Source organism: Oncorhynchus tshawytscha, linkage group LG10 (assembly GCF_018296145.1).
Source record: "Oncorhynchus tshawytscha isolate Ot180627B linkage group LG10, Otsh_v2.0, whole genome shotgun sequence".
NCBI classification, from domain to species: Eukaryota; Metazoa; Chordata; class Actinopteri; order Salmoniformes; family Salmonidae; genus Oncorhynchus; species Oncorhynchus tshawytscha.
In genome coordinates, this window is record NC_056438.1 from 64,790,495 (window position 1) to 64,809,815 (window position 19,321).

At 42.3% G+C, this 19,321-nt stretch overlaps 1 protein-coding gene across 3 annotated transcripts in view; it reads right to left on the reverse strand.

The window, feature by feature from the left end:
* Positions 1-19,321, reverse strand: part of LOC112260650 (corticotropin-releasing factor receptor 2) — a 71,688-nt gene that overhangs the window by 42,541 nt on the left and 9,826 nt on the right. For 2 of the 3 annotated variants that reach the window (XM_042328847.1, XM_024435922.2), the window contains one exon: positions 18,677-18,796. In XM_042328847.1, coding sequence (XP_042184781.1) covers positions 18,677-18,796 — 120 coding nt within the window. Of the gene's footprint in view, positions 1-18,676; positions 18,797-18,902; positions 19,249-19,321 lie in introns of those variants that run through there. The other variant, XM_024435923.2, reaches the window with a different exon arrangement.

Below are 19,321 nucleotides of genomic sequence, written 5' to 3' on the forward strand. Positions count from 1 at the left end.
TAATGCCCTTGATTTTGGAATGAGATGTTTGATGAGCAGGTGTCCACATACCTTTGGTAATGTAGTGTACTTTCAACCATACTGTCGATTTTGGAACTCCAATTTAATTATTCCAAAAACAACAACTTCTTTTCACAAATGGCCCTTAAAAAAGGCCTGTTTTGTGCGAAGGCCACTAAAAGGGACAAACCGTGAGAACCTGGAGAAGGGTGTTGAGGAAAACGCTTTTCTTAATTCACAGCTGTGTCTTTGAAGCTTCCCCTTCATGCTCCCAAAGCATATTAAAAAAGATTAGTACACTTGGACAAGGATTCAAACGTCATCATCTGCTTTGTCTAAAGCTTCCACCTCGGGGAAGCAAACAAGGGTTGGCTACAGCTGAGATTATGTCCGTATCTGGGTCAGACTTTTTAGAAGGTTCACCAGGCCTCAAGCTACCATTCAAAACTTGAGATGTTCCAAGTTAACAACAGTTACAACAGAAATAAACAGTTTCTACCATAACTTTCGAAATTCAATTATCTTCAAATAATATTCTCACTTTTGCACCTATACTGTAGCTGCTAAGATTCTGTGCCATCTATTCACCAGAGCATTCACTTGAGAAATACCTGCTTGCCCCCCCCAATTCTCTTTGTAAATAATTTACTTATTATTTGTGTAGTCTCTTTGTCGAATTCTTTCATTTATACTCCGAGAGCAATTTGAATCAGTGGTGGATTACTTTATTATGAACAAGATGTTAATGAACGGAATAAATCATGTCCTCAAAGTATCACCAGGATCCATTGAAGCCTCAGAGTCAGAGAGCAGCAGTCTCAGAGAAGCCTCCACACTTTCACATACATCTAAGACATTAGTCAAAGACATGGAAAGCTGGAAGGCACAGAAGGTCAAAATTCAATAATGTGAAACACAATTGTTTGAAAACATTACCTGACAGGTAATATTTAATTTAATTAATAAGATTGAAATGCCCTTTGAGAACAATGCAGCAAAGGAGGCCAAATCCTCATACTAAACTTAGTTTAATTGTCCTGTACTGTACGGTTGAACTTATCAAGATAAACCCTGTCAGACTTCTTAAACTAGCAGATCGATTTGGAGAATGGAGATGGCATATGTCCCTTTAAACAATAATTATGTTGGCATTACTTTACTCACCAGTAGATTTAGAAACTAAAAATAAGTGACACCAGCTGTTATGAGGACAGTAGGGTAGTCTCTTTCTACCATGTGTACTGAAAACACTAAGGGCTCTGTGAAAAAACTGCCCCTATAGCCTATCAGAGGGCAAGGTGGAGCTATTAGCTTATTGCTCAAACCTATCAAATCCTCTCAGATATCCGAAACTGTCGAGGGTCTCTAGGGGTTAGGGATTCTTTTTCTGAACAGGGCCTACATATGTTACTGAATTCTACCCAAACTAAACAATAGTTGATTTTGTTGCAACCTCTAATTCAAGGGAACAGGCAGACAACAGATTTTTTTTAAACACCAATAGCTGGCATGATCAACATTATCCCCACATCATCCTAAAACAATGTAGAAAATAGTAAAAATTAAGAAAATCCCTTGAATGAGTAGGTGTGTCCAAACTTTTGACTGGTACTGTGTAATATGACAGTTAATTCCTCCAGGAGTAATAATATTATTTGGGAGATTTTCATGTTTGCTGAGTACTGAAGGAGGATGTAAATCTGATGAGCCTCTGGAGTCCTGATTCTATATGGAGAATAGTCGGCACTCACCATGTCAGTGTCTAGTGTTGAAGTGGAGGGTGACTGGCAGTGTACAGGGAGAATGTGGCATTGTTTAAAAATCAGTGTTTACTTTTAAAGTGCAGTGAAACTGTGGTAGTGTTCAGTACTCAGTGTTCAGCATGGGGAGACTGGTGCTGATTAGACAGCCAATCCCTTAAGGTCGATTGTTTGTCCAATGAAGCCAGTGAAGTGTTCACAAAACATCCTGACCAGGATTTATTCACTGACAAGTGGAGGGAGAGAGTGAGAGAGAGAGAGAGAGAGAGAGGGAGAGAGAGAGAGAGAGAGAGAGAGAGAGAGGGGGGAGAGAGAGAGACAGAGAGAGAGAGAGAGAGAGAGGGAGAGAGGAGTAATGTTCATTTAAGTGCTGTCCCATTAAGTGTCAAATTAAAGTAACTAATTTGCTCAAGTGGCAAAAGATTACTCAGCCACCCAAGTGAGAAATGCCTTTTTGGTAAGAGGTATAATGGTTCAATGTCACAGCATTGGGTTTACATGAATTCACATTCATTCAAATGTAATGCATGGTAGACTATATACAGTGCATTCGGAAAGTATTCAGACCCCTTGACTTTTTCCACATCTTGATACGTTACAGCCTTATGCTCATCAATCTACACACAACACCCCATAATGACAAAGTGAAAACAGGTTTGCAGAAATTTTGTACATTTATTAAAAATAAAAATCGGATTCATTATTTAAATATTCAGACCCTTTACTATGAGATTCGAAATTGAGCTCAGGTGCAAACTGTTTTTAATGTAATTAAACTAAGCAAGTCAGTTAATTAAGAACAAATTCTTATTTACAATGACGACCTACCAAAAGGCAAAAGTCCTCCTGTGGGGATGGGAGCTGGGATAAAAAATATAAAAAAATATATATATATATATGTATATATATATATATATATATATATATGACAAAACACACATCACGACAAGAGAGACACCACAATGCTACATTAAGAGAGACCTTAGACAACAACATAGCAAGGCAGCAACACATGACAACACAGCATGGTAGCAACACAACATGACAACAACATGGTAGCAACACAACATGGTAGCAACACAACATGGCTGTGGCATAACATGGTAGCAGCAAAGATCATGGTACAAACATTATTGGGCACAGACAACAGCACAAAGGGCAAGACGGTAGATACAACTATGCATCACGAGAAGCAGCCACAACTGTCAGTAAGAGTGTCCATCTTTGAATGAAGAGATGGAGAAAAACCTGTCCAGTTTGAGTTTTTTTTGCAGCTCGGTCCAGTCGCTAGCTGCAGTGAACTGAAAAGAGGAGCAACCCAGGGATATGTGTGCTTTGGGGACTTTTAACAGAATGTGACTGGCAGAACAGGTGTTGTATGTGGAGAATGAGGGCTGCAGTAGGTATCTCAGATAGAGGGGAGTGAGGACTACGAGGGTTTTATAAATAAGCATCAACCAGTTGGTCTTCAGACGGGTATACAGAGATGACCAGTTTACAGAGGAGTATAGAGTGTGGTGATGTGTCCTATAAGGAGCATTGTTGAGCAAAGTACAGTGAATGGAGCTAAGTACGGAGCAAAGTACAGAGAGATCCTTGGTGAAAATCTGCTCCAGAACGCTTCGATCTCAGATAAGGGCGAAGGTTCACATTCTAACAGGACAACAACACTAAGCACACAGCCAAGACAATACAGGAATGGCTTTGGGATACGTCTCTGAATGTCCTTGAGTGGCCCAGCCAGAGCCCGGACTTGAACCCGATCGAATATCTCTGGAGAGACATGTAAAACTAAAAACCAGTTTTTTTTTTTTGTCATTGTGGGTTATTGATGGGGGGGATCAATTTTATACATTTTAGAATAAGACTGTAACATAACAAAATGTGAAAAAAGTCAAGGGGTCTGAATACTTTCCGAATGCACTTTCCGAATTCCAATCAGTTTCATGAGGACACAAGTGTCCATCACATTGGTGATCTACCAAATGATACAAATTATTATCATAATTGACTGGAATATTTGGCATACCAGGATATTATTAAAAATAAAAAACACATCATTACAGCAGAGTATCGGAATATTATTTTAGCCGATTTTTATATCTATATGTTGACAGCACGTATCGACTCTAAAGGTTTCCACACTGTCTACGCAAACAGAGCCGACAGAGGTCCGTTTGTGTCGCTCTCTATGTAGTTCTACGTACATTTATTTGTGAGGGCGATTATTTTTTACCGAATGCAAATGGACCTCCGTTGGCTCCGTTTGCATAGACTATGTAGAGCCCTTCAGACCCAAAAAAGTTTTTTTTTTTTATAGGTAGCGCGAGTTATCTGTTCCTGCGCCAAAACTCTGTTCTCCTTTTTCTTTTCAAATGGCAAGGAAACATGTTTTCAGAACTTTTATTTTCATGACTGAGCAAAATTGTTTGGACCATCAAAACAGAATTAAATTTCAGTATCAAATCCCAATCGTCACCTACGGTTTGTGATAATATCGTATTGTGTGGTCCTACTGCAGTCAACTCTTTCCAACACATTACGTGAAAAAGCTTGACATTCTATTATTGTAATATCACCAACTATTTAGTATATTAAAGACCAGCTTGCTTTCCGCTGCTCCAGCTTGCTTTCCGTTGGATCGTCAAGCCATGGCTAATCCCTGTGGTGGGACTCTGTTTTCTATCTCTCTGATTTAGTGGAAGTGGCAAGTGCTATCCCCACAATACTGCAAAAAATGTGTTGTTCTCTCTAGACCTGCGGGGCAGGCAGGTGTCAGTGCTTTGTTCCAGCTGACTCTTAATTGCCAGCGGTTGAAGCAATCAGTAGCACTTGATTGGTGTGATATTGGATTTGCTCTTTAAGAAGCTATAAAACTATAAACACTATAAGCCAGACTCGTTGCTTTACTGGACACAGGGTCATGCAGAATGATGGGTTGACAGTGGAAAGGAAAAATGATTCAGTCTGACTAATCAGAGTTACACACTCCAATTTTGATTTAACTGAATTGGACGAGCACTTGAGGCAACAGAGAAGTGGCTTGAAATTAGATGAGGCTCCTGAGGGACGTCACACAATTGTGACACCAAAGTGTTAATATACAGTATTTGTCTCTCTTGAGGTCTTGGGAAGATCCAGTGACCTAGAAGCTGGCCAGTTATTGAATGACATGGTTATGACATCGAAGGGACAGACAATGATGGACCTCCTTCCAAACAGCCTGGTAAAGCATGTTTTAAATAAACCATTGAATTAGATGAACACTCATACAAAAAGGCACACAGAGGTTTAAAAATGTATAAACCTCTTAAAGAGCCACTCCGTTGACATGAACATTTAGATGTTTTGAAAGGAAAGGAAATAATCAATTTACTGTGCGGCACCCTATCTGAGAGGGTCTGTTGCCGTTTGAAACCTCTGATTTCTGTTCAATTGTTTCCCAAACCAACTAATGTAACCATGGCATGAGGCCCACTAAACTGTTCATTTTAGTGCACTGTCGGCCAACTAGGTGAAACTTGAGAGACTTGACAGTCACAGTGGTATCTTTAGAACCGCAAAGTCAAAATACTGAGACTATTATGAGTCCAGGCATACAGTATCTTCAACCCTCCCATTAACAATTCAGTGACCTGAATTTGAACCCTTATTCTAATATGCAGGCCTTCAACTGCATGTCCAATATTGTTCATTGTACTGTAATCCCAAGGAGACAATCATTCAAGGAATAGAAATCATTCTGACTATCATACGTAGATCGTAGGATCTTAATTTGAGCCAGTTTGCTACAGCAGGAAAATTATCCCGTAGCAACAGGAAAAGTTCATTATTAAGTGGATTATAATTAATGGACATTTTTGTAGAGGTTGATTAGATTTTTTGTAAGGGAAAATCAAGTCAGTGGAAATTACAATCTTCGGAAGCATTTTTAAACCTCAAAAACACTGCACGTTTTAAATATCCTACATTGTAAGAAAGTTCTCCTGCAACAGGGTGATCAAATTAAGATCCTACATCTGTAGGCAAGATTTGTGTCTAAAGAGTCACCTGTCACAGAATATGTTGCTTTAACGTAAAATACAATTTTACATCATCTTGACCTAAGGTTGTACAGCTTTAGAAGTGTCTTAATAAGGTGAATTCACATAAGTGTGTGGAAGTTGTTCTTGATCTGCATGACAAATTCTCCTGAAATAACAGAAATACTAAGCATAAATTAGCAGTCACAAAGTTATGTTAAAGTGAAAATTTACAGATCCAAAGTCTATAGGTAAGGCATATCAAAATAACTATATTGTACGTCCTTATCATGGATTATAGATAGCGGTATTTATGTTCAATGTTGTGTCATATTAGATGTACTGTTGTAAGCGGTGATGTAATAGTAAAAAAAAAGATTGGTGGGTAAATGCTGACCACTGTTCGTGTTGTGTAAAGTAACGCTGTCACAACTTCCGCCCTCTCCTTTCGTACGGTGTTCGGCGGTCGATGTCACCGACCTTCTAGCCATCACTGATTCATTTTTCATTTTCCATTGGTTTTGTCTTGTCTTCCTTCACACCTGGTTCCAATCCCATCAATTACATGTTGTGTATTTAACCCTCTGTTTCCTCTCATGTTCTTGTCGGAGATTGTTTGATTGTATGTTTTGTGCAAGTCATGTGTCGGTGTGCGACGGGTTTTGTACCCATTTGTATTATTTTTTGTATATATATTTTTTAGTTTTATGAGCACTTATTAAACGACTCTGTTTATACCAAGTTCGTTCTCCTGCGCCTGACTTCCCTACCAACCAACACGCACCCATTACAAACGCTCTCTATTTTAATTTTTAATACATTTTTCTGCAAAAGGTGGATTTGCATTTGCCCTCCACTACACTTCTGGTGTAATTCTCTAGGGTGTATTCCAGAGAAGTAAGTGGTTGTGGATACTGGAAAGAGGTATGACCCCTGTATGAAAAATTGTATGACACCATGTGGTCAGGATAACCACATTATGGCAGCTCAGTTGGCTCAGGGCCCATATGACCCCGTGCTGTAACATCCTGCTGGGTTCACTGAGTATAACGGCCTGTCTAGCACGCTTAACATGAATCTGTGAAATACATTGATCTACACTTGCTGATTTCGTTCCCCATCGTCTCTGAGCTTGACTGTCTGTATTGCTAGGACTCTCAAGATACACTAAATGACCAAAAGTATGTGGACACCTGCTCTCTGAACATCTCATTCCAAAATGCATAGTCACTTTAACCCTACCTTCCCCTAATTACCTTGACTAACCTGTACCCCCACACATTGACTCGGTACCCTTTATATAGCCTCGCTATTGGTATTCTATTGTGTTAGATTTTATTTTTTACTTTAGTTTATTTAGTAAATATTTTCTTAACTCTGTTTCTTGAACTGCATTGTTGGTTAAGGGCTTGCAAATAAGCATTTCACGGTAATGCCTGTTGTATTCAGAATATGTGACAAATGCAATTTGATTTGAATTTGATTTTAAATCATGGGCATTAATATGGAGTTGTTCCCCCTTTGCTGCCATAACAGCCTCCACTCTTCTGGGAAGGCTTTCCACTAGATGATGGAACATTACTGTGGGGACTTGCTTCCATTCAGCCACAAGAGCATTGAGGAGGTCGGGAACTGATGTTGGGCGATTAGGCCTGGCTCGCAGTCGGTGTTCCAATTCATCTCAAAGGTGTTCGATGGGGTTGAGGTCAGGGCTCTGTGCAGGCCAGTCAAGTTCTTCCTTTCTGTATGGACCTCGCTTTGTACATGGGGGCATTGTCATACTGAAACAGGAAAGGGCCTTCCCCAAACTTGCCACAAAGTTGGAAGCACAGAACCGTCTAGAATGTCATTGTATGCTGTAGCATTAAGATTTCTCGTCACTGAAACTAAGAGGCCTAGCCCGAACCATGAAAAACAGCCCCAGACCATTATTCCTCCTCCAACAAATGTTATAGTTGGTACTATGCATATGGGCAGGTAGCGTTCTCCTAGCATCTGCCAAACACAGATTCATCCTTCGGACTACCAGAGGATGAAGCGTGATTCATCACTCCAGAGAACGTGTTCCACTGCTCCAGAGTCCATTGGCGGTGAGATTTACACCACTCCAGCCGATGCTTGGCATTGCGCATAGTGATCTCACACCTCAATCACACCGACAGCGTCATTGCATTTTGGTACACCAGGAATTCATTCATTTCCAATGGAACACTGCATTTGCCTTGGAGCATTGCGTTGCAGAGGCAGAGGCAGTTGCAGTGCGATTTGTGTGATGCATACTTTGGATTTATCGAATGTATGCCCCAAACTGTATGTGTAAATGGCTTGATAGAAATGATAGCAGTTGAATGTTGAAATTTTGTTGCACACATATCCAGATTATGCTCCGTAACATTTTGCGCAATGACGCTGTCGGTGTAATCAATGCGTTAGGCTTGTGTGCGGCTGCTCGGGCCATGGAAACCCATTTAATGAAGCTCCCGATTAATAGCTATTGTGCTGAAGTTGCTTCCAGAGGCAGTTTGGAACTCAGTAGTGAGTGTTGCAACCAAGGACAGATTTTTACGTGCTACAGCACTCAACACTGAGCTCTTCAGTAAGGCCATTCTACTGCCAATGTTTGTCTATGGAGATTGCATCGCTGCGTGCTCTATTATACACCTGTCAGCAACCAGAATCCACTAATTTAAAGAGGTGTCCACATACTTTTGTATATATAGTGTATATAAAAGAGCGGGACTGTAATATTACACGCCTGCTGCAAAGATTCATTGAGCATACTGAATTTCTTGTCTTTGAGTTTCTTGTCTTTAAAGGTGCACTATGCCGAATTCGCTCTGCCATTTCCTGGTTGCTAAATTTCTTATAGTTCACCTAATATCAGTTTAGTGTAGAGAATCATTGCACCATCTTAAAACGCTGTGAAATAGTTTTTCCATAGCCAAAGGTATTGTATTGTTTGAAGCGGGTATACAAAACTGGAAGTAAAAGACGCAAAAATGAAATTTAACCCATTTAATCCCTAATTTTTCCCAGACAAGAAAATTACTAACCCTTTGAAATAATCAATAATTATTTGGGGGAATTTTCCATGGAAATGTAGGTGAAAAGGTGTGTTTTATGGTCGGTCACAATTGGTGGGATAATGTGATGTATACTGAATTAACATATTTCTCCTACACAGTCATCAAAATTCTTATCCCAGCCCAGTTATTAACACATTTAAAACTCTGTAACTGGCAGTCTCCAGCATTGTCACTAGAATGCCCCATCACATTCTAGTGTGACTATTTTACATATCAAAAACCCGAATACAACACCGATATGAATACTGAGAGCAAAGACAAAAAACAACAACCATCAACGAATTTCAACATTGTTACTTTATTGTAACATGCATTGTTGCTTTAGTGCAACATGTATTGTTGCTTTAGTGCAACATGTATTGTTGCTTTAGTGCAACATGTATTGTTGCTTTAGTGCAACATGTATTGTTGCTTTAGTGCAACATGTATTGTTGCTTTAGTGCAACATGTATTGTTGCTTTAGTGCAACATGTATTGTTGCTTTAGTGCAACATGTATTGAAACATTAATATTGTAACTTTATTGTAACATTGTCATTATGACATTTCAGTGCAACATTCACTAACAACTGTATAGCAGTCGTGTGATTAATTCACATTGAACATAAAGGTAACATTTAGGATAGAGGTAGCCTGTAGAATATGCATTCAAGTAGAGGCCTAACAAAATAAACAAAATAACAAACAAAATAAAATAATAAAAATATATATATATACACACATCATACATACATACAGTACATGCATACATACACATATATATATATTTATATATATATATATATACGTATATATATATATACTGTATATATATTAGTTTGTTCATCACTTTGTTCATCACTCTTTTGAACTGTGATCAGTCAGACCTACTGTCATACAGGGTCTTGAATCAATTGACCTTCTTTTCCAAAAACATTTCAGTAATTTTGATTGTCTTTTTCACTTTTTCGTTGACTTTTCTTCCTAGAGTCCGTTGTACTGCTTCTCCTCACCCTTTATTGACTTTTCTATTTTTCTTTTATTGGCTTTTTCAGTCCTTTTTCATTCACTCTTATCTCCTTTTCTGCTGTCCATGGTATATCTTGAATCACTCAATGTGCAGTGGCGCTTTGCATTTCTCACATGCACAGGTAGTGCGTTTGTCACAATGATGACATCTCTGGAACCGGTGCATTGTGTTGATTGGCCAGTGAGAAGCTTTGTCATATCTTGCCTGATCTTCGACAATAGCAGCCATTAGAGATCTCCTTCTGTGGCTCAGTGGTTTCGTGACAAAACTTTGCATATTTGGGCTGTATACTATGTGTTTTGGAATCACGTAGGTGCCAGGCCTCTTCGATTGTTTGAACACTTGATCTTTACTTTTGACCACCTGCAGCTTTACCCTTGGCTCTTCTGGCTGGCCCCTATGGCGGGTAGAGGCCCTTGGCTCTTCTGACTGGACCCTCTGGCGGGTGAGGCCCTTGGCTCTTCATTATCAACAATGGAGGGGGTGGTAAGGGGTAGGTCATCATCACTGATAACGTTGTTCCTGTCATGATCTGTTTGCATAGGTTTGGTTCAGCATATGCATTCAACAGTCTGGCTGGCTAATGGCCTGTCTCCCCCTCATAGACCATATCTGACCTATTGCTATCACAATCACTGAGGACAGCATCTTTCTCATTTTGAGGGATAACTGCAATGTTGCATGCCTTGTCTGGGCAGTCACCTAGATCCAACATGTCCAGAACTTGACTCAAAGTGAAACTAAAAGAAAGAACAGAGTAGAAAGTTAGGTAGAACAAGAACTATGTATGTGTATACCTAGATGCAATGTGTTATTCCGCAGTTCACTATTGTTGCCGTCAATAAGTTTACTCATTCTGTGACCCCACTGAACAAAGTTGAGTAATTGCAAATGCATATATCAATACTAGACAACTTAAATATGATATGCACCAAAAATATTTGTCCTATCTTTATGTTAACATACTTTACTAACCTTTTGTTTAGGAGCTTTGATGCGGCCATCCTCTTCTCATGGTGCAACCAAGAAGTAAACAGCTCTGGTAATGTGACAATTTACACTAAATATGTGACACATGACACATGTGACACTGCACCTTTATTATTTCAATATTTGCTGGAAACGCATTGATACATCATTCAGTAAAAAAAATTATAGCCTTATAACTGAAAGTTTTGTACGGTCACTATTGTGACTGATGGGATTAAATAGGTTAAGACTGGGAAGCTAGGAAATAGTGCACACATTGAACAGATCTACCACTTCTTACACTTGCTTTCAATGAGATTGACAGATCTATAACTTCAATTTCTATATGAATTTGGTTGGGTCGCCCAAAAAGTTACATATAGCAGCTTTAAAGGCTGTGATGCTGGTGTAAAGGATGTCACGTTGCTTGCGTAGCCAGTACCACTTCCTCCTGATTCAATTGACACAGAGGCACAACCCCAGGACCTCTGTCTTGCAAGCACACGTGACCACCCTCCTGAAGCGTTTTATCAGTCGCCACCATGCGAAAAGTGGGGACGCTTAAGGCTGAAGAGTACCTTTCATTCCCTATGTCCTTCACTGGCTGTTTTTTCATTTAAAAAAAATAATCCTAACACACCACATCTCTCCCTGCCCAGAAGCTTTTAACAGCCTAACAAATGTTAAGACATGAACTCTCAATATTACCAGAGATTTCATGTAAAATTTGACTAGTATTTTACATTTTGCAGAGTTTGCTGCTTTTTCGAACATACCATTTTTAATATGCCCTGAAGAACTGTGGAAGAAACACTTCTTATCCAGACCACTGGGATTCCACACATATATTCCTCATAACTAAACATAACTCATAATATCTCAGTGACGAGCAAAAGATCTATTGATTATCCTTACTGAAATGTTCAGGTCATTACATGGTGTAAATGAGTGAATTACATTATACTGCCTGTTTTTCAAAGCATTGAAAATAGGAACTTTTTAAAATATTTATGGCAAAGTTGGTAGCACAATTATTCCAAACCATTTACAGCAGATTAATGTGTTGTCCTACCTAACTGCTACTTTTTAAACCATTCATGTGAAACCAAGCTTTCAGCAAACGCAATGTCCCTATTATGCTTATCTAAAGTACCTTATATGTGAACGCTATGGGAGTGAATAATGTGCTGCCTTGGATGTTGGCGTATTGAAACTCAGTTGGCACTGAGCAGATATAATGTAAATGATGCAAGCAACACTGCACAAACTTACAACAATAACAAACAGTTTATTCCATGGACTTGAGACGTTTCTGACCATCGATTTGTCATTTTAGCTGATCTCTTGTTTCCTTGTTGTTCATTTAGCTGCTTTAGCAATTGTTTCATTGCTAAACAGTGTCTTGTCCCGTTAACTTGGGCTAACATTATAGTGCTGGCTTTGACATCCAGCTTTTTAGGGTACAATATACAGTACATGAGAGTGCATGGGAAGTCTGTGTTCATAGTTTACCCAGAGAAAGATTGGGATGATTAGATTGTTTGGAAAAACCTATGATTGAACACAGTGTTCTAAAACGAATGTCTATATACAGTTAATAAGCACTTTATAATTGAACACAAACAGGGTTTGAACGTTCACAAAACCTTGTTTGAACCCATTACACGGTTACGAAGTGGTAGTGTGATCATAACAACATACAGAAACTCAAGTCCTTCTGTTCACCTGACTTAGAATTCCTCACAATCAAATGTCGACCGAATTATCTACCAAGAGAATTCTCTTAGATTATAATCAGTCGTGCATATCCCCCCCAAGCAGACACATCGACGGCCCTGAAAGAACTTCATTTGACTCTATGTAAACTGGAAACCACATATCCTGAGGCTGCATTCATTGTAGCTGGGGATTTTAACAAGGCTAATCTGAAAACAAGACTCCCTAAATTCTATCAGCATATCGATTGTGCTACCAGGGCTGGTAAAACCCTGGATCATTGTTATTCTAACTTCCGCGATGCATATAAGGCCCTCCCCCGCCCTCCTTTCAGAAAATCTGACCACGACTCCATTTTGTTGCTTCCAGCCTATAGACAGAAACTTAAACAGGAAGCCCCCGCGCTCAGGTCTGTTCAACGCTGGTCCGACCAATCTGATTCCACGCTTCAAGATTGCTTCGATCACGTGGATTGGGATTTGCTCCGCATTGCGTCAAACAACAACATTGACGAATATGCTGATTCGGTGAGTGAGTTCATTAGAAAGTGCATTGGCGATGTCGTACCCAGAGCAACTATTGAAACATTCCCAAACAAGAAACTGTGGATTGATGGCAGCATTCGCGCGAAACTAAAAGTGCCAACCACTGCTTTTAACCAGGGCAAGGTGACCGGAAACATGACCGAATACAAACAGTGTAGCTATTCCCTCCGCAAGGCAATCAAACAAGCTAAGCGTCAGTATAGAGTCAAAGTAGAGTTGCAATTCAACGGCTCAGACACAAGAGGTATGTGGCAGGGTCTACAGTCAATCACGGATTACAAAAAGAAAACCAGCCCCGTCGCGGACCAGGATGTCTTGCTCCCAGACAGACTAAACAACTTCTTTGCTCGCTTTGAGGACAATACAGTGCCACTGACACAGCCCACTACCAAAATCTGCGAACTCTCCTTCACTGCAGTCAACATGAGTAAAACATTTAAACGTGTTAACCCTCGCAAGGCTGTAGGCACAAACGGCATCCCTAGCTGCATCCTCAGAGCATGTGCAGACCAGCTGGCTGGTGTGTTTACGGACATATTCAATCAATCCTTATCCCAGTCTGTTGTTCCCACATGCATCAAGAGGGCCACCATTGTTCTAGTTCCCAAGAAAGCTAAGGTAACTGAGCTAAACGACTACCGCCCCGTAGCACTCACTTCCGTCATCATGAAGTGCTTTGAGAGACTAGTCAATGACCATATCACCTCCACCCTACCTGACACCCTAGACCCACTCCAATTTGCTTACCGCCCCAATAGGTCCACAGACGAAGCAATCGCAACCACACTGCACACTGCCCTAACCCATCTGGACAAGACGAATAACTATGTGAGAATGCTGTTCATCGACTACAGCTCAGCATTTAACACCATAGTACCCTCCAAACTCGACCCTGGGTCTCGACCCCGCCCTGTGCAACTGGGTACTGGACTTCCTGACGGGCCGCCCCCAGGTGGTGAGGGTAGGTAACATCTCCACTCTGCTGATCCTCAACACTGGGGCCCCACAAGGGTGCATTCTGAGCCCTCTCCTGTACTCCCTGTTCCCCCACGAATGTGTGGCCATGCACACCTCAAACTCAATCATCAAGTTTGAGATGACACTACAGTGGTAGGCTTGAATACCAACAATGACGAGACGGCCTACAGTGAGGAGATGAGGGCCCTCGGCGTGTGGTGTCAGGAAAATAACCTCACACTCAACGTCAACAAAACAAAGGAGATGATTGTGGACTTGAGGGAGCAACGCCCTATCCACATCGGCGGGACAGTAGTGGAGAGGGTAGTAAGTTTTAAGTTCCTCGGCATACACATCATGGACAAACTGAATTGGTCCACCAACACAGACAGCGTGGTGAAGAAGGGGGAGCAGCACCTCTTCAACCTCAGGTGGCTGAAGAAATTCGGCTTGTCACCAAAAACACTCACAAACCTTTACAGATGCACAATCGAGAGCATCCTGTCGGGCTGTATCACCGCCTGGTATGGCAACTGCTCCTTCCACAACCGTAAGGCTCTCCAGAGGGTAGTGAGGTCTGCACAATGCATCACCGGGGGCAAACTACCTGCCCTCCAGGACACCTACACCACCCGATGTCACAGGAAGGCCATAAAGATCATCAAGGACAACAACCATCCGAGCCACTGTGTCACGTTCTGATCATAGTTCTTTTGTGTTTTCCTTGTTTTAATGTTGGTCAGGATGTGAGCTGGGTGGGCATTCTATGTTGTGTGTCCAGTTTGTCCGTTTCTATGTATGGCCTGATATGGTTCTCAATCAGAGGCAAGTGTTAGTCATTGTCTCTGATTGGGAACCATATTTAGGTAGCTTGTTTTGTGTTGGGGTGTGTGGGTGGTTGTTTCCTGTCTTTGTGTTCTCTGCAGCAGATAGGACTGTTTCGGGTTTTGCCACGTTTGTTATTTTGTATTTGTGTAGTGTTCACGTTATCGTCTTTTATTAAACATGTTGAACACGAACTACGCTGCATTTTGGTCCTCCTCTCCTTCGACAGAAGAAAGCCGTTACAGAACCACCCACCACAACAGGACCAAGCAGCGTGGTAACGGGCAGGAGCAGGAGAGGAAGCGATGTCAGGATTATTGGACATGGGAGCAGAATCTGGACTATACTACTTGGGAATAGATAGACAGGTGGGCGGTCGACCGAAGGAGATTGCTGGAGCCCGCCTGGGATTCGCTGGAGCAGTGCGAGGAGGGTTACAGGAGAATGGAGTTGGCGAAACGAGCACGGCGGCGCGGTAGGAAGCCCGAGAGGCAGCCCAAAAATGTATTGGGGGGCGGCACACAGGGAGCATGGCGAAACCAGGTAGGAGACCTGCGCCAACTTCCTGTGCTTACCGGAGAGCGAGAGAGACCGGGCAGGCACCGTGTTATGCTGTGGAGCGCACTGTGTCTCCAGTGCGGGTGCATAGCCCGGTGCGGTACATTCCAGCTCCTCGTACCGGCCGGGCTAGTGTGGGCAACGAGCCAGGTAAGGTTGGGCAGGCTCGGTGCTCAAGAGCTCCATTGCACCTGCACAGTCCGGTCTATCCAGTGCCACCTACACGCACCAGCCCTCCGGTGGCAGCCCCCCGCACCAGGCTTCCTGTGCGAGTCCAGAGCCCAGTACTCCCTATTTCTCCTCCCCGCACTCGCCCTGAGGTGCGTGTCCTCAGCCCAGTACCACCAGTGCCGGTACCACGTACCAGGTCTACAGTGCGCCTCGCCTGTCCAGAGCTGCTAGAGTCTCCCGCCTGTCCAGAGCTGCTAGAGTCTCCCGCCTGTCCAGAGCTGTTAGAGTCTCCCACCTGTCCAGAGCTGCTAGAGTCTCCCGCCTGTCAAGAGCTGCTAGAGTCTCCCGCCTGTCCAGAGCTGCTAGATTCTCCCATCTGTCATGACCTGCCAGAGCCGCCAATCTGCAAGGACCCGCCAGAGCCGCCAGTCTGCAAGGATCCGCCAGAGCCGCCAGTCTGCAAGGATCCGCCAGAGCCGCCAGTCTGCAAGGAGCCGCCAGAGCCGCCAGTCTGCAAGGAGCAGCCAGAGCCGCCATTCAGCCAGGATCTGCCAGAGCCGCCATTCAGCCAGGATCTGCCAGCGCCGCCATTCAGCCAGGATCTGCCAGAGCCGCCATTCAGCCAGGATCTGCCAGAGCCGCCATTCAGCCAGGATCTGCCAGAGCCGCCATTCAGCCAGGATCTGTCAGAGTCACCAGTCAGCCAGGAGCTGCCAGAGCCGTCAACCAGCCTGAGCTACCTCTCAGTCCTAAGCTACCCCTCAGGCCTAAGCTACCCCTCAGTCCTGAGCTACCCCTCGGTCATGAGCTACCCCTCGGTCATGAGCTACCTCTCAGTCATGAGCTTCCTCAGTCAGGAGGCACCCCTCAATCCAGAGGCGCTCCTCAGTCCAGTGGGGCCCTTTGTTAGGGTTCCTAGGCCAAGGTCGGCGGCGAGGGTCGCCACTCAAGGGACGCTAAGGAGGTGGACAAAGACAATGGTGGAGTGGGGTCCACGTCCAGCACCAGAGCCGACCACCGCGGACAGATGCCCAACCAGACCCTCCCCTATAGGTTTAGGTTGTGTGGTCGGAGTCCGCACCTTGGGGAGGGGGGTACTGTCACGTTCTGACCATAGTTCTTTTGTGTATTCCTTGTTTTAGTGTTGGTCAGGACGTGAACTGGGTGGGCATTCTATGTTGTGTGTCTAGTTTGTCCGTTTCTATGTATGGCCTGATATGGTTCTCAATCAGAGGCAGGTGTTAGTCATTGTCTCTGATTGGGAACCATATTTAGGTAGCTTGTTTTGCGTTGGGTTTTGTGGGTGGTTGTTTCCTGTCTTTGTGTTCTCTGCACCAGATAGGACTGTTTCGGGTTTTGCCACGTTTGTTATTTTGTAGTGTTCACGTTATCGTCTTTTATTAAACATGTTGAACACGAACTATGCTGCATTTTGGTCCTCCTCTCCTTCGATGGAAGAAAGCCGTTACACACTGCCTGTTCACCCCGCTATCATCCAGAAGGCGAGGTCAGTACAGGTGCATCGAAGCAGTGACCGAGAGACTGAAAAACAGCTTCTATCTCAAGGCCATCAGACTGTTAAACAGCCACCACTAACATTGAGTGGCTGCTGCCATACATGTACAAAATGTATCACTAGCCACTTTAAACAATGACACTTAATATAATGTTTACATACCCTACATTACTTATCTCATATGTCTATACTGTACTCGATACCATCTACTACATCTTGCCTATGCCGTTCGGTATCATCACTCATTCATATATCTTTATGTACATATTCTTCATCCCCTTACACTTGTGTGTATAAGGTAGTAGTTGTGGAATTGTTAGGTTAGATTACTCGTTGGTTATTACTGCATTGTTGGAACTAGAAGCACAAGCATTTCGCTACACTCGCATTAACATCTGCTAACCATGTGTATGTGACAAATAACATTTGATTTGATTTAGTGTGGACATAGGGCTTCTGTTAAATCACATTTGAATGTGAGAGGCAAACTCATTGCCTGTGTATATCCTGAAATTATCAAATCAGTCAACCTATCCTGCTATCATAGCCAACATATTGAATTTCCATATCAGTGCCAATTACTAACAAAAAGCTAAACATTTCACTTTGGATCAGTTTAATACCCTGTATTTTGCTTTATGCTAAATGGCCGACTGGATTCAAAACTCTGTCTCCTGTATGAACCTGCTGGGCTAAAGCTTAGGCATTAGATTGCTGAGCTAGCACAAGATCTACTGGACAATTAATTGTATGTTAACATTTCTCAAAAGAGTTGGCTGGTCAACCATCATCTGTGATCTATTGTTTTCATATTGACACCTGTTAGTATTTATTAATCAGAGGTTGTTATTGTATAATCTCATCAACTACTTTCCTAGATGCTGACAATGATGCATTGGGTGACACAGGTGTTTCTCTATATTATCAATCAGCAGAGTGTTGCTGCTCACCAATGTGGTCTAATTCATCTGGAGAGGTATGGTGATGAAGAGTGAGTGAGTCCACCAACAGCACAGGGAAGGACACAAGGCCAAAACTGACAGGAGAGATAGTGTCTTATTTTGACATTGATGATCATGTGTCATAACAGAATGGTTCTTACATAACTGGACAAATTGCTTACAAACAGTGTTCAATATTCGAAAACAAATTCTTCACTCAAATAAAAATGTATTGTATCGTCATACAACTTGGTAGAAGAAACACATTTCAGCTAATATTTGAGAGCAAGTGGCTGCAAACACTGCATTAATTAATAATTTATTCGAGTTTAAAAATGGCACTTGAGTCTTTGGCTCCATTCCAGCAACCCACCCGCAAACTGAATATGATATTATTACTGTATCCAATATTAGAAGATTGGCTCCGATTGCACAGTTTACAGTTTCCCCTTCATTTATGATCAGAACATTACGGCTAAATAAGTACTGCCACCCATTTACGCATGGACAGGGACAATCCCCACTATGTAGCCAATGTTAACAGTGTAAAGATACATGGTGAAAAAATATTTAAAAAATATTGAAATGGTTTAATATCTTACTTGTGGTGTTGTACTTCACCCCGTTGATGTACTCTGGACAGGGTCTCTCCATCATCCGTCCGGTGTTGCTCCTTGGCCAACATGTTCCAATCTCATCAGTTGTGGCATTGCAATACAAACCTTTAAATAAACACAAAGGCGTTTAAATAATGATAATGAATTGCCCAAGACGTCAAGGGAAAGCATTAACCATTGATGACAGTGTCAAAATCCCCCCAACTCGTACCGTCAAAATCCATCAAAGAGAACGATGCGTTTTCGTAGAAAGTGTCTTGAAAGGCATCCATCAAACTACAGTTTGGGTCCCCAAACTCCCCAAAGATGATTTGGTAAATCGTAGCATCCATGGTTCAATTGATACGTTAAATCAAAGAGCTAGGCTTGAAGTCCGAAAGGCTCCTAACACGTTGCCTACTACGTGCATGTGTTTCATCCAAAATAGAATGCCAAGAAATAGTGCGCCCGTTTCAAACCCGTGGAAAGCTGCTCGCCCAATTGACGCACTCGGAATTCTGACTCCACGTAGGCTACTCGAGAGTTTCCTTCTCTCTCCTCCTCTCCCTGTACAATCAGATCGATGCAGTGAGCTTCAGCCTACTAGCACAAATTCAGAATCTTTCTGTGGAATTATGCACAAATGATAAA